Source organism: Elephantulus edwardii, unplaced genomic scaffold (genome assembly GCF_000299155.1).
Source record: "Elephantulus edwardii isolate Elephantulus edwardi_28Jun2011 unplaced genomic scaffold, EleEdw1.0 scaffold00068, whole genome shotgun sequence".
Taxonomy (NCBI): Eukaryota; Metazoa; Chordata; class Mammalia; order Macroscelidea; family Macroscelididae; genus Elephantulus; species Elephantulus edwardii.
This window is the reverse complement of record NW_006399818.1, coordinates 11,466,014-11,481,289: the sequence shown is the minus strand read 5'-3', so window position 1 is coordinate 11,481,289 and position 15,276 is coordinate 11,466,014. Positions and strand designations below refer to the sequence as shown.

The following is a 15,276-nucleotide window of genomic DNA, read 5'->3' as shown; positions in this document are numbered from 1 at the left end:
ACTCATGGCTGACCCTCTAGCAGGTTTTTGGAGGCAGTTAATTACAGGGGAGGAGATTGCCCTTTTTTCTCTTGCAGAGTAGGTGGTGGATTCGAACTTCATACCTTTGAGTTAGCAGCATAATTCCTTACCCACTGGGCAACCAGAGCTCCCTTAACATTATTTCGGATGCATTTAAGTACCATTCTTAGCTGAATCATGTAGATTAAATTTTACCAACTTAAAATACAACAGTTATAAATGTGTAAGTGATCCTACATTTGACAACCTTGCTTTTTTCTCTCATAAAAGAGATTCTTCTGATTATACTGATTTAAAAGAAAGCTTTCACATTCTTTTTTTTTTTAAGAGTTCAGGATTTTTTATTGAACATGTTACAAAAGGAGTTTAGTCAAAAAGACCAAATCCCATGTCATCAAAAGACTCTTCAGATTCTTCTTTCTTTGCTTCCACTTTCTTCTCCTCAACTGGAACAGCAGCAGTCGGGGGGGGGGGGGGGGGGGGGGGGAGTGGCAGGTCCTCCAGCTGGTGCGGCCCCGGCCGCTGGGGCAGGTCCACCAGCACCCACATTGCAGCTGAGGCTCCCAATGTTGACATTTGCTAGGGCCTTTGCAAACAGGCCAGGCCAGAAAGGTTCAAAGTTGACACTGGCTGCCTTAATGAGGGCATTGATTTTATCCTCGGTGACTGTCACCTCATCGTTGTGCAGGATGAGGGCCAAGTAGATGCAGGCGAGCTCAGAGACGGAGGCTATGGTGTGCTGGTACTAGGCGCAAGGCTGCCTGACGCGGTGCTAGTCGCCGGATGAAGTGAGGGCCCAACGCGGCCTTAGCTTCCTCAAAAGGACCGAGCACCTTAGCGGCAACTGAGGAAAGCAGTTTTCACATTCTTTTTTTTTTTTTTAAATTTAGGTTGTTTATTTTTCATGTCAATGAACATCTACAGAGATTTTGGGATTCCATTCATTCATTGTTGCACCCTTCTCCCCTCACAAACCCCTCCCTCCTCCCCTCCCCCATTTTCTCCTCTCCTTGAAAAGCAAAAGAAAAACTCCCTCATTGGTACACAATCCCCCAGCACCTCCCCAAACCCCACCCCCTAGCCCCAAATATAATCCACTCTACAACCCTCATTGCATACTCATATGATAAAAATAATGCCCTAAAATATAATACTTAATGTTCTTTAATTCAGGAAGCTGTTAAAAGGATTTCCTCCCCCCTTCCTCCAGTACCAAAATAGGAAATTATAATTTAAACAGTTATCTTCTTCTGACTCTTTCAGACTCTTCCAACTCTGTAATTTCTCTTTTCTAGACAAATAGTGGATTGGGTGGAGATAAAAATGTGGTTAGTAATGATGTAAACAGTAGAGGTGCTGTTTATCACACTATTGAGGCAGCTTTGGTGGCTTACAGGTAAGAAGTTGCAAAGACACACAGTTCACATGCACCAGCTGCTGCTCCCTGATGGAAAGATAGGCAGTATCCTCCCACGTGATTTATTGCCCCTCAAAACCCATTGAAAGGTCAGCTATGAATAAGTTCTAACTTGAACGTACATAACAACAACAAAACCACACTATAAGAAACAAACAAGGAGCATGATAAACAAAAAATACTGTGTCAGTTATTTCATTTTACTTGGATCCACAGTCACTTTCCATCAAAGCAGCAGTCAGGAGATGAAAGAGTGTGTTGCACTGTATCTGCTACAGAAGACATCTCTTAAGTGTTAAAAATCAAATATGTAACTATGAAACCAACTATATAGGTACCTATGACAAAGCCAGTTTATTTTCTGTTGCTTCATATGCATGTGAAAGCTAGGCAAGGAATAAGGGAGACTGAGTAAGAATTGATGCATTTGAATGATAATGTTATTGAGTATTAAATATGCCATGAACTCTCAGATGAATGAACAGATCGGTCTTGAACTAAATAGAGCCAGAATTTACCTAAAAAGTAAGGATGGTGAAACTTTGTCTCATATTCTTTGAGACATACTATCAGGAGGGACCAATCCTTTGAGAAAAGACATCATTCTGGGTTAAGCAGAGGGCCAGAGGTGGGGATGTGGAAAAAAGGAAGACTCAGTGAAATGGACTGATGCAGTGGATGCCACAGTGAGCTAACATATGGCAATAATTGTGAGGATGGCACTAGGACTAGGCTGTGTTTAGTTTTATTGTCTGTACTGTGACTGTAAGTTGGAACCAAGTCAGTGGTGCTCAGCAACGGCAACCCCCAAAAGATATCTTGAGGTTAAAAAAAACCCCACACACCCATACAATAATTGCAGAAAGAAACAGAAGCAACTTTGCAGGATTAGTGTAAAAAAATTTCAAAATCGAACTCTGAAAAACTTAACTGAGGCATCAGAGCACCTGAAGGCCTCTTCTGTATTCTCAAGATCAGAATTACATGTCATAACTGGCTAGTGAACACAGGAGAACAGAAAGAATAAAAAGAAATGTTATTAATCCTCTTTGATCAATTTTTTTAAATTTTCTTCGTGTTGAGTTGTGAGAATTAGGGGAATTAATAAATAAACTTGATTGGATCTTCTCCCTCTAGAGTTTTGCAGGTGAACGTCCATGGAAAAGTTCTCCTTTCATGCGGTTATTTCCCTCTTTAGAGAGAATGTATGTTTATGTCTAATGCATCTTTTTATTGCTGTTTTGAATTTCTTAACCTGAACTTTGAAATGAAAATATTCCCTACATTTTTGCAACATATACACCTTCAGTGATTATGTAGTGTTTATACTGATGTGGGGAAAGACATGTAAAAAAAAATTATAAGCAAATTCTTGAATTTTATTTTATCCTTTGTGCCTAATGTATCCAAATATGCCTGGACATTTATTTATCAGAAGAACTTAAAATAGCTCCATTTAAGAGTAAGAAGTTCTGAAATTCTCTATTTAAAAGTTTATTGGTATAATGGGCACCACTCAAGCCAGCACTTGAATCTTTGGAATTACTAGGTTTTTTTCCTTTATTTTAGAGTCATACAATTTAATTTTTACTTGTAGAATATTAGATATATCACTAATAATATTAAGTCAGCATAAAATGTACGGTTTATTAGATTACTCAAGTGCTGTCCACATATATGAGGATAAAATAAGAAATCTCACTAATGGAGGCATCTAAAAGTCTTGTGTTAGATAATATGTGGAAACATATAAAGGAAGTATGTTTAGTGATGAAGTAAATATTCTGTGTCCTTTGCTTAGGGTGTTCCAGTGTTGGCGATAAGAAACAAAATGATATCAGAAGGCCTAGACCCAGATCTTCTTGAGTAAGTAATTCTAATTTAATGCTTTACAGTTAAGCTACCGAGTTGATAAGAAAAATATTTAAAGTTATACATATATTAATTTATGCACATAGTATATATTTCTTTATTGTATTTTATGGTTGAGGAAACCATCTTCATAAGTATTTTTTATACTATGTTAAAAATTCTCTGGCCACATCCCTTTTTAAGGCCTCTGATATGCTATTAACACCTCTGAAAACCTGCTGGAGGGTCAGTTCTGACTCAATGGTAACAGTATTTAAAGAAGATGGACTTCAGGGACAGTTTTGTTGCATGGCTGTAGTTTGGGGTTTTTTTAAAATTTTATTTTATTATATTTTTGTCTGTGTACCGTCAAGTTGTATCTGACTGGTACAGGAGGAGATTTCCCCTCCTTCTCCAGCAGAGCATATGCTGGATTTGAACTATGTGCCTCTGAGTTGTAGTGCAGCTTCTTGCCACTAGGCCACCAGAGCTCCCTCATGGCTCTAGTTTTTATGAGACGTAGAGTATTTTCTTAGTACTTCTGTTAACTGTTAACTTTTCATTTAAGACCTTGTCATGTTGGCAGTTGAGATCTTGATTGACCAAGGTTAAGAAGGAAATAAGATAAAACTACTTTAGGTTCACAACAAGAATTATTTTAAAATTAAATACTGTTTCTGGAAAACATTTCTTGAGAAATGCTGAAAAATTCTGGCGTGGCAATTTGACAATCGTTGAACCCATCCAAGCCTACATGGCTAAAATATATCTGAATAGTTCATCCTGGGTAAAACATTTTAAAAGTTCATCAAAATGACTGTGTTTTGTGAGTATCTGGATACTTGTAGCATCTCTCCATTTGGAGTTTTAGTTCATCCCGATGTATTTAGCTGTATTGTCCAGAAAGTCGTATTCTCCTAGCAATATACTTTGAAATTTTTATTAGTGCTCATCCTCACAAGAAAAAATGTGCATCTTGAGACCATCAAATATTCATTTTCTTTTTTTTTTTTTGGTCTTCTAAAATATGAAACTTAACGAGCAAATTTTTAAGAATTCTACAATAACAGCTTTTCAACATATCTTTACATTCAGTATTTATTCAAGTGTCAAACAGTTCAAGTACAATGACATGGGTTAGTAACTTGAAATAAAGTATCACCAGGAAATTTGGCATGCATTTTGGAAATTATTTCTGGTGCACCGAAAAAAAGCAAATGATTTGTGACATATATTTCAGTGTGAATTGAGCATATGTATTCAATCTATTCTAGTACTCATTGGAATATATGTTCTATTTAACATTGACCATGACCTCTTTTTAGCTTCTGGAAATACACTGTACATTATTATAATAGCAGAAAGCCATTATAATGACCCTGATGGGAGAATGATGTGCAGTCTTCTCCCATAAAGATTTACAGCCCTGGAAACCCGAGGGGACAGTTATGCTCCTGTGAATTGAAATTGACACAATGGCTTTGGGTTTGGGTGGAGTTTTCATTCATCTGTTATATTCTAATAAGATTTTAAAATGATAATTTGTCTTTCTAGAGAAAATGTAATAAATTAAAAACTAGCAGCATTATAACTATCAGCATCATTTATTTATCCAGTCCCTGTACTCCCTACTGGTTTAAGTCCCTCCTCAACCTGCTTCGTAGCCTTTACTTCAGCTAGCTACCCGCCTTAACAGCTTGGCAGTCATCCTCACCTTCTACCATGGCAGTCACTGCGTTCTCGTTTTTAAACTCTCTCAGATCTGACCACAGACCTCAGCTTACTTGAGGAAAATGGATTTCTGCTTAGTTGAAGCCCTTTCTCACCTGAGCTATTATAATAGCCTCCTGAATTGGCGTCCCTCTTCTTTTTCAAAGCAATCTACTACAGCCAGTCAGGGAATGCTGGTGGATTTGAGTAAGAAGTTACATGGCCAACCCAAAGACGAGTGTCTTGAATCCACTAATTGCTCTGTGGTAGAGAGATGGGCAGTCTCCTCCTGTACAGTTTGTTGTTGTTAGGTGCTGTCAGGTTGAGCACAACTCATAATGACCCTATGAATGGTACAATCTGAACCCTGTCCTATCCTATCCTATCCCTCATGCCCATTGCCGCAGTCACTGTGTCCATCCACCTGGTTGAGAGTCTTCCTTTCCTTCCCCATCCCTCCACCTTCCCAAGCACAATATCCCTAAGAAATAATTTCCACTAGCAACATGCAAAGCTTGATCATCTTTGTCTCCAAAGAACACTGGTTGTACCTTCTCCAGGACATATCCATTTATTCTTTTGGCATTCCATGGGATATTCAGCACTCAACTCCAACATCACAATTCATAGGCATCACTTGCCTCTTGAAAACCCAGTTGGAGGGTCAGTCATGAGTCAATTCTGACTAGATGGCACAGAACAGCAGCAATAACAAAGCTAAACATACTTCTCCGTGCTTCATACCTTTCTCTGACTCTCCCCTGTCATCATGTGTAATTTTAACATTGTAAATAAATGCTTTTGTCAAGATCTGGTTTCTTTCTCTATCGCCTTATCTTCTTACTCTTCCACATGTGTCTTTTGTGCAAACTACTTACTGTAGTTTCATGAATGTTTCATTCTCCTGCTCTCTTTTGGTGTCTTTGAATATTTTGTTTCCTCTGGAATTCCCTTCCCTCACTTTATTGGCGTGGCTGATTTCTCCTTCTTCAAGAATCCACTTAGGTGTCATCACTTTGGGAAGCCCATGGGTATTTACTAGGGGAAGTACCCACCATCCTACCACTGCTTTAGTATGTCTGACAGCAAGTTTGAGGATGTGTCATTGCTTATAAATGCTGGGAAGCTTTCGGTTGCGAGGTGATGCCAAGTTCTAGGGTAGAATTCCAGTAACAGTTAACATTGTCTTTCAAAAAAAACTAATCTTCACGCATGACCTGGAGACTGACTTCTGACTCATTACTTCATAAGTATATGCCATTGGTCAGCAGAGACACTGGTTGGAGTCAGGTGACTGACTGTTACCTATCAATCTATCACCCACCACTGGCAAGCTAGCTCCAGGTACATTTGGCTAGATCAGTTACGTAGAATCACCCACCTCCTGTTAACAGGAATTCTGGGACTTTTGAAATAATTTTTACTTGAAGTTATGAAGCCTTGCTAGGGAAGAAGAACATGAGATGATAGAGAAGAAAGTGTACCATCCGAGGGAGAATCTTAGATACTTATTAAACCTCCACCAAGAACTTCTAGTAGAGAATGTTCTGTTTTCTTTACTCTTTGAATCTCTGAAGGATGCTTTCTTTTTATGAGCCTTAGGTAATAAGAAAACTCATGTGACAGTTGAAAGAAACTGTTTAGCTCTAGAGCCTTCATTGAGCAAGAATAGAACTCATAGTGAGTTGGAAGAAAATTATGATCAGAAAATGCGTTGTTGCTTGATTGGCCTGTTTGAATAAAAAGATAGAATTTAAAAGAGTACTAAATTTTGAACTAAGTATGCTTATTCAATAAAGGGGAAAATGCCCTAGAAATTTTCCTAGAATAAGAATTATCCAAGTTTAGAAAGTCTGTAAAGTACAAGAAAATATCTGATAATTATAAAATAAATAGTATTTGTATGATTGGGGTTTTTTTTTTCAGAATAAAAAATGGTTCTTTTATAATCAAAACTAAGTCTTCATTGTTGTTGTTGTCGTTATGTGCCATTGAATTGCTTGAGATTCATAGCAACCCTATGTACAACAGCCCTGAAACTTGCTCTATCCTGTGCGAACTTTATTGTCTCCAACACACCTAACTTCATTACCTCAGTCACTGTATCAATCCATCTTAACTATGGTCTCCCTCACTTTTTCCGTCCCTCTACCCTACCAAGCATGATGTCCCTCTCCAACATGATATCCCTCTCTTCCTTGCAACATGCCCAAAGTAGGTCAGAGGACGACTCAAAATCCTTGCCTCCAGGGAGCAGCCTGGCTCAACCCTCTTTAGGACAAACCTGTTTGTTCTCTTGGCAGTCCATGCTATATTCAGAACTCTTCCCTAGCACCACAGCTCAGAGGCATCAATTCTCTATCACTCCGAGTCATTGTCCACCTCTATGATGCATAGCAAGCAGTTGTGAATACTATGGCCTGAATCAGGCACACCTTAGTCTCAAGACTGGCATCATTGCTCTTTAGTATTCTGGAGAGGTCCCTGACAGCTGACTTTTCCAAAGCAGTTCATCTCTTGATTTCCTGGCTGCTAGTACCAAGAGGGTTGATTGTGAAGTTAAGCAAACTAAATCTGTTAAGGGTCTCAGTCTCTTCACCATCCATCATGATGCTGCCAAATGGCCCAGTGGTGGATGTCAGATAAGACTCAATATTGCACTGCGATGCCAAGCAGCCAAAGCAAAGGGAAGAAATCAAGAAGTTAAGGAGCTGAACAGAACATTTCAAAGAGTAGCTTGGGAAGACAAAGCAAAGTATTATAATGAAACATGAAGAGTTGGAGTTAGAAAATCAAAGGGGCTAAACTCAGTCAGCATTGCTTAAGTTGAAGGAACTGAAGACCAAATTCAGCCCTCAAGTTGGAATACTTAAGGATGCTTTAGGCAGAATATTAAATGATCAAGAAGCATTTAGAGAAGGTGGAAGGATTATACAGTCACTGTACCAGAAGGAATTGGCTGACACAGAAGAATTTCAAGAAACAACATATGATCAAGAGCCTGTGGTCATGAAGGAAGAAGTTCAAGCTGCTCTGAAAGAATTAGCAAGAAACAAAACTTCAGGAATTGAATGCAAACCAGTTGACATATTTCAACAAACAGATGCTGCCCTGGATGCGCTCACTAAATTGTGCCAAGAAATCTGGAAGACAGCCACCTGGCCAGCTGAATGGAAGGGATCTACATTTGTTTCCATTCCAAAGAAATGTGACCTTACAGGATGCGGAAATTATTGAACAATATCATTAATATTGCATTCAAGCAAGATTCTGCAGAGAATTAACCAAAATGACTGGAGCAGTACATCAACAGAGAACTGTCAGATCTGCAGCCTGGGTTTAGAAGAGGCCGTGGTATTAGGGATATCATAGATAATTTAGATGGATGAAATCCGAGAGTACCAGAGGAATGCCTATCTCTATTTCATCAACTATGCAATGCGTTTTACGGTGTGGATCACAACAAACTGTGGCTGACTCTGAGAAGAATGGGAATCCCAGAACATTTGATTGTGCTTATGTAAAACCTGTACTTGGACCAGGAGGCGGTCATCAGAACAGAGCAAGGAGACACTGCATGGTTCAAAATTGGGAAGGGGGTACACCAGGAATGCATTCTGTCTCCATAGCTTTTCAGTCTTATGCAGAACACATCATCCAAGAGGCTGGCCTCTATGAGGAAAAACATGGCATCAGGATTGGAGGAAGATTCATCAACAACCTGCATTATGCAGATGACACAACCCTGCTTGCAGAAACTTAGGAGGACCTGAAGTGCTTGCTGCAGAAGATCAAGGACTGCAGCCTTCAACGTGGCTTGAAGCTGAACATGAAGAAAACAAAGCCCTCTTTAGCTGATGTGAATAGATTTCCATTGCCAGAGAAATAAGAAGGTATGTGAGGCATACCTTTGTGAGCATTATCCTCAAAGGACTTTAAGGGGAACTTAAATAGAAATTTTTAAAAACCTGGGCTTGGATCAGGTACATCTTAATCTTTAAACTGACAGCATTCCTCTTTAGCACTTCAAGAAATCTGTGACAACAGAAGGCAAACATATCTTTTGATTTCTTGACTGTTGTTGCTATGGGTGTTGATTGTGAATTGAAGCAAAATTAAATTATTGGCATCAACTTTTTCTCTATCACGATGCTGTCTCTTGGTCCAGTGGTGAAGATTTTTATCTTCTTGATGTTGAGATGTAATCTACACTGAAGGCTGTAGTCTTTAATCTTCTGCAGCAGGTGTTTCAAGTCTCTTTCAGTTTCTCCAAGCAAGGCTATGTCATCTGCATAACACTGGCTGCTGATAAATCTTCCTCCAATTCTGATGCCACATTCTTCTTCATAGAGTCCACCTTCTTAAATGATTTGTTTAGCATCCTGATTGAATAGGTATGGAAAAAGGTTAGAAGCCTGATACAGACCTTTCCTGATTTTATACCTTTGTCGTTTTAGAGGATGGCTTTTTGTCTGTGTGTAGGTTTCCATGAGTACAAATAAGTATTCTGGAATTCTCATTTTTTTCAATGTTAGCCATAATTCGTCATGATCCACACAGTCAAATGTCCTTGTATAGTCAATAAAACACAAGTAAAGATCTTTCTGATAATCTCTGCTTTCATCTGACATCCATCTGACTTTAAATGGATTATTATTTAATTACTATAACTACTCACTAATTAAAACTTTAAAAATTAATTTCATTGAACATTTACAGAGATTTTGGATTTCCATTCATTCATTGTTGCACTTTTCTCCCCACCCAACCCACCCCCACCCCAGTTTGCTCTTCTCCTTGAAAAGCAAAAGAAAAACTCCTTCATTGGTATACAATTCCCCCCGCACTCCCCCACCCCCATCCCGAGTATACTCCACTCTGAAACCCTCATTCCAAACTCTTATGATAATCATAATGCCCTAAAATATACTTTTAAACTGTTCTCTCCCTCATCGGCTTCAGTGCAGTAAACATAATTTATCCAGTTTTTGGCAGTCGTACCTCCACTTTGATGTCAGCCTCATTCTACAACAATGGCACCATACAGTATTTGTCCTGTTGTGGCTGAGATATGTCACTCAGCATAATGTCCTCCAGGGTCACCCATTTTGAATAATATTGCATGAGTTCCTTGTTTTCCAATGCAGCGTAGTATTCCATTGTGTGAATATACCACAGCTATCCATTCATTTGTTGATGGGCACTTAGGTTGTTTCCAACTCCTTGCTATTGTGAACAAAGCCACGATAAACATGGGTGTGCATCTGCTTGGATGTTGGTTACAGTCTCTTTGGGGTATATTCCCAGTAGTGAAATTGCTGGGTCAAATGGTATCTCTGTTTGCAACTTTTTGAGAAAGCGCCACACCACTTTCCACAGTGGTTGCACCATTTTATACTCCCACCAACTGTGAATAAGGGTTCCAGTTTCTCCACAACCTCGCTGGCATTTGTTGCTTGCTGTTCTGTTTAATTTTGCTAGTCTTACTGTAATTAAAACTTCTACTGCACTGAGTTAGATAGACTAGCTGCCCATCAAGAAGAGATGGATTTCATGAGGTTAAGTCTAAGGCAGACTTTGAAGATACTCTACTTGGCTTCAGATTCTTCCCTGCAGCTTTCTGTCTGTATGACCTTGGATTAATTGCCTAACCTCTCCATTTTTCGGTTTTCTCATGCCTAAAGCAGAAATTTGAAACAGGATTGGCATTCACTTCCTAAATAACATGCCTCAGGAAACTCTATGAACTTTGATAAATGTTTATAGTTGTAGAGGAGTTTCAGGCCTTTTATTCATAGGGTCACTATGAGTTGTGCTCAAGAACAACAAAGTAAAAAGAAAAGAGTTCAACCCACGTAAAAAACAATTTCTTGTTGTTGTTTTCCATTGAGTCAGAACTGACCCATAGTTCACCCTCCAGTGGGTTTTCAGATGTAGTTAATCACACAGGAGGAGACAGCCCATCCTTCTCGTGCAGAGCAGCTGGTGGTTTCAAACCACATGCCTTTGGGATTGAAGTGCAGTTTCGTATCACTAGGCCACCAGAGTTCCCCTAAGATTAAGTTAGAAAATAGTACGAGTACTAATATTATAGTTTTGCACATGTAGTAAACATTCAATAAATATTAGTTGTAATTTGGATCACAACTTAAGAAGAATTGATGCCTTTGAACTTTGGTGTTGGAGAAGAGTACTAAATATCCTATGGACTGCCAGAAGAGTAAACAGGTATGTCTTGGAAAAGGTGCAGCCAGAGTGCTCCTTGGAGACAAAGAGGATAAAATTCACACACTTTGGGTATGTTGCTAGGTGAGAGTATTCCTTGGAGATGAGCTTTATGTTTGAGAATGTTGAGGAATGGCAAAGGAGAGGAAGATCCTCAACTGGGTAGATTCAGACAGTGATTGAAGCAGTGGGCTTGAGTGTATCAGAGATTATGAGGGACAGGATAGGACCAGATTTAGATCTGCTCATAAAGTCACCGTGAGTCAAGTTAATGGCACCTAACAACAACAATCACAGAAGCAAAGTCACTCTAGCTTAAGCAATAATAATAAAAGAAGTTGTTGACTCGTAAAACTGAGTAAGATTTACACACTCCGTATCATATAGACTGGCTGACTCGTGTTCTGTCTCGCTTTCTCCCTACCACCTCACTTAATCTTGGCTTCCTTGTTAGAATAATCACTTTTCTTCTTTTGCTGCTGGGCTTACTCCCTCAAGCTAGATAATGTAGCCTTCAGTATAACCAAAGTTTATTATTGCTGAGTTTTCAACCCTGATGGAAAGAATCTTCTTAATCCACAGTTCATTTCTAGGGATACATTTGAATTGTGTTGCACAGATCATACCCCTTCCTTTGGATGGAATTCCCTCTCCAGGGGACAAGACTCCTGTGATTATCCAGGCGTGGATCAAGTGACTACAGCAAATAAGAGGATAAAGGAGGCGTAAAGGCTACAGGAATTGTGGTTGACAACTTTACTTGATCACAAAAATGAGAGCAGGATGGATCTTTAAAATATAATAGATGCGGCATCCTGAAACAAAAGTACCCCGATCATAACAAAAAGAGCAAAATTTTGTTCCTCTAGAGCCTAAATATGCTGGCTGGAAATAATAATGATATTGTTGTGAATGGATTATTGTTGTAAACATTGTGGAAGGCATTCTTTACCTAGCCTCAGAATGCTTTAATGTGCATGATCTCATTTGCTTCTCATAGTTTCTTCAAGTTTTTCTCTTGTTAATATCTTGAGAGGAATGTTGTTGAGCATGTAAGTTGTTAATGAGTCTTCCTCCAGTCCAGATGCCACATTCTTTTTCAAGTTGGTTCCAGTTCGCACTGATCCTCTATAACACACGGCCACACTGCCTGTGCCTGCACCATTCTCATAGCCATTGCCATGTCTGAGCCCACTGTATCACTATAGTTTGAGCCACTGTATCAGTCCATCTTGTTGAAGATTCTCCTTTTTTTTCTCTTTACTTTAGCAAACCTGATACCCTTTTACAGGGACTGGTCCATCCTTGATAACATACCCAAAGTAAGTGAGAAAAGGTCTCAACCCAACCCCACCCCCATTACTTCTTAGAAGCATGCTGATGACGGCTCTTCTTACAAGACAGATTTTGTTACTTCTTTTGACACCAAGTACATTCAGTATTTGAAAGCATCAATTCTTTGATCTTCATGTTTGTTTTCCAGCTTTACCAAGCAATGTTGTTATTACCTGCTGTTGAGTCAAGTATGACCCATAGTGACCCTTTGAACAACAGATCTGAACTCTGTGCTATCCTGTGCCATCTTTACACTTCCTGATACTTTAGAACCCATTTTGACATTCATTGTTTCAATCCACTTGGTCAAGGTTCTTCCTTTTCTTCACCAGTCCTCTACCTTTCTGAGCATCATGTCCCTCTCCAAGGAATAGCCTCTCCTAGTAACATGCCAGAAAGAGCACTCTGGCTACCCCCTCTCCAAGATATATGAGGTGGTTGAAAATAACTTGGCTTGTGTCAGGCACTCCTTAGTCCTCAAAAGGATACCTTTATTTTGTTATAATGCAGTATGTTTAATTTTTTGACTGCTGCTCTCGTGGATGTTATGGATCCAAGTAAAATGAAATCCTTGATAACTTCAATATTGACCATAGCCAAGAGCAGTGTTTATACCATATGCCAGAGATGGTTGTTGTTGTTTTTGTTATGTGCTGTCAAGTTGCCTGTGACTCATAGTGACCCTATGTACAGCAGCTCTGAAGTCTGCCCTTCCCTGAGCCAGTCTCACTGACTCGGACACACCTACCCTGAATGCTGTAACTGTATCAATCCGTCTTCCTCTCCTGTGCTGTCCCTCCACCCTTCCGAAGATGATGTCCTTTTTCAAGGACTGGTCCTTCTTAGCCATGTGCCCAAAATATATGTGATACAGAGCTTCAAAATCCTAGCCTCCTTCAAAAGCCTAACCTCCAAGGAGAAACTTGGTTTCATCCTCTCCAAAGCAGACCTGTTTGCTTTCTTGGTACTCTTTGGTATGTTCAAGGCTCTTCTCCAGCATAACAAATCAAAGGCATCAATTCTTCTCTTATGCTTAGTTATTGTCCAGCTCTCTGATGCAATACAAATAATTGCAAAGACCATGGCCTGGATCAGGTGCACCTTAGTTTCTAGACTGACATCATTGCTTCTCAGTACTCTGGAGAGGTCCCTGACAGCAGATTTTCACAAAGAAATTAGTCTTTATATTTCATAATTGCTGCTGCCAAGAGTGTTGATTGTTGAGCCAAGCAAACTTAAGCTGTTAACAATCTCAGTCTCTTTACCATCCACCACTATGCTGCCAGTGAACCCAGTGGTGAGAATCTTTGTTTTCTTGATACTGAGCTTCAAACCATGTTGAAGGCTACAATCTTTGACCTTCTGCAGCAAGCACTTCAGGTCCACATATAGTCTGAAAAGTATGGAAACAGGTCGCATCCCTGATTCACTCCTTCCCCCACTCCCCCACCCCCGCCCAACTGTAGGTTTTGCATAAGCACAAATCTGGGATTTCTATTCTCGAAGTTATTCACAATTTGTTGTGATCCACACAGCCAAATGCCTTTGTATAGTCAATGAAAAACAGATAGACTTTCCTCTGGTACTCTGCTTTCTGCCAAGATCCATCTGGCATTGGTGATAATGCCTCTATTGCCGTCACCTCTTCTAAACCCAGCTTGTATTTCTGGTCATTCTCTGTCAACATACTGTTGTTGTTTTTGAATAATCCTCAGCAGGATTTTGGTTGAGTATGATATAGTGATATTGTTTGATAATTTCCACACTCTGTCTGGATGCCCTTTTTTTTTTGTTTTTTAATGGGGAATAAATATTGATCTCTTCCTGTCAGCACATTTATAAAATCATTTAATCATCACTACAGTCTAGTCAATGGAGGACAAAGTGGTTAAATAGCTTTCTCAAGGTTTCCCAGTAAGTGCCAAAGCTTGGAGTTGAAGCCAAGCAGTTTGGCACCAGAGTCTCTATCCTTTTTTTTTTCAATTGAGATTTTATTGTAAGTTTATAAAGAACTTGGATTTCTATTCATTCGTTGCTGCTCATTTTCCTGCCTTCCCCCCACAGTTCACTTTTTTATTTGGAAAAGAAGTTCTTTCATTGCTACAGAGTTGTCCCCCACCCTGACCACTTTAATATGCAGCTCTTATTCTGGACCCTTGTCATTCCAGTAATACCTAATCATATATTCCTTTTATACAGTTCTCTCTGTTTCAATGCCATGTACATTATTTATCCCCTCTTTTCTTAGTTTCCCCACAATTCCTCTGTCAGTCCTGTTTTATAACAGTGGCATTATACAGTATTTGTCTTTTTGTGATTGAGATATTTTGCTCAGCATAATGTCCTCCATGGTCACCCGTTTTGTATAATATTTCATGAGTTCATTTTTAGTGCTGCATAATATTCCATTGTCTGAATGTACCAGAGCTTCTCTATCCATTCGTTTGTTGATGGGCACTTGGGTTTTTCCAGCTCTTTGCTATTGTGAACAAAGCCGCAGTAAAGATGGTTGTGCATATATCTGCATGGTTGGCGGTTATGGTTTCTTTAGGGTATATTCCCAGTAGTGGAATTGCTGGGTCAAATGGTATTTCTGTTTGCAAGTTTTTGAGAAAGGGCCATACTGCCTTCCATAGTGGTTACATCATTTTACACAGAGTCCCTGTTCTTAACCACTATACTACATCATATCACATAGATTAACAAATTATTAAATA

General features: G+C 39.3%; 1 protein-coding gene across 1 annotated transcript in view; it reads left to right on the top strand.

Moving 5' to 3' along the window:
• Positions 1-15,276, top strand: part of CCDC53 (coiled-coil domain containing 53) — a 72,344-nt gene that overhangs the window by 53,480 nt on the left and 3,588 nt on the right. The window contains exon 6 of the mRNA XM_006888540.1: positions 3,240-3,304. Within this exon, the coding sequence (XP_006888602.1) occupies positions 3,240-3,304 (65 nt within the window). The remainder of the gene's footprint in view (positions 1-3,239; positions 3,305-15,276) is intronic.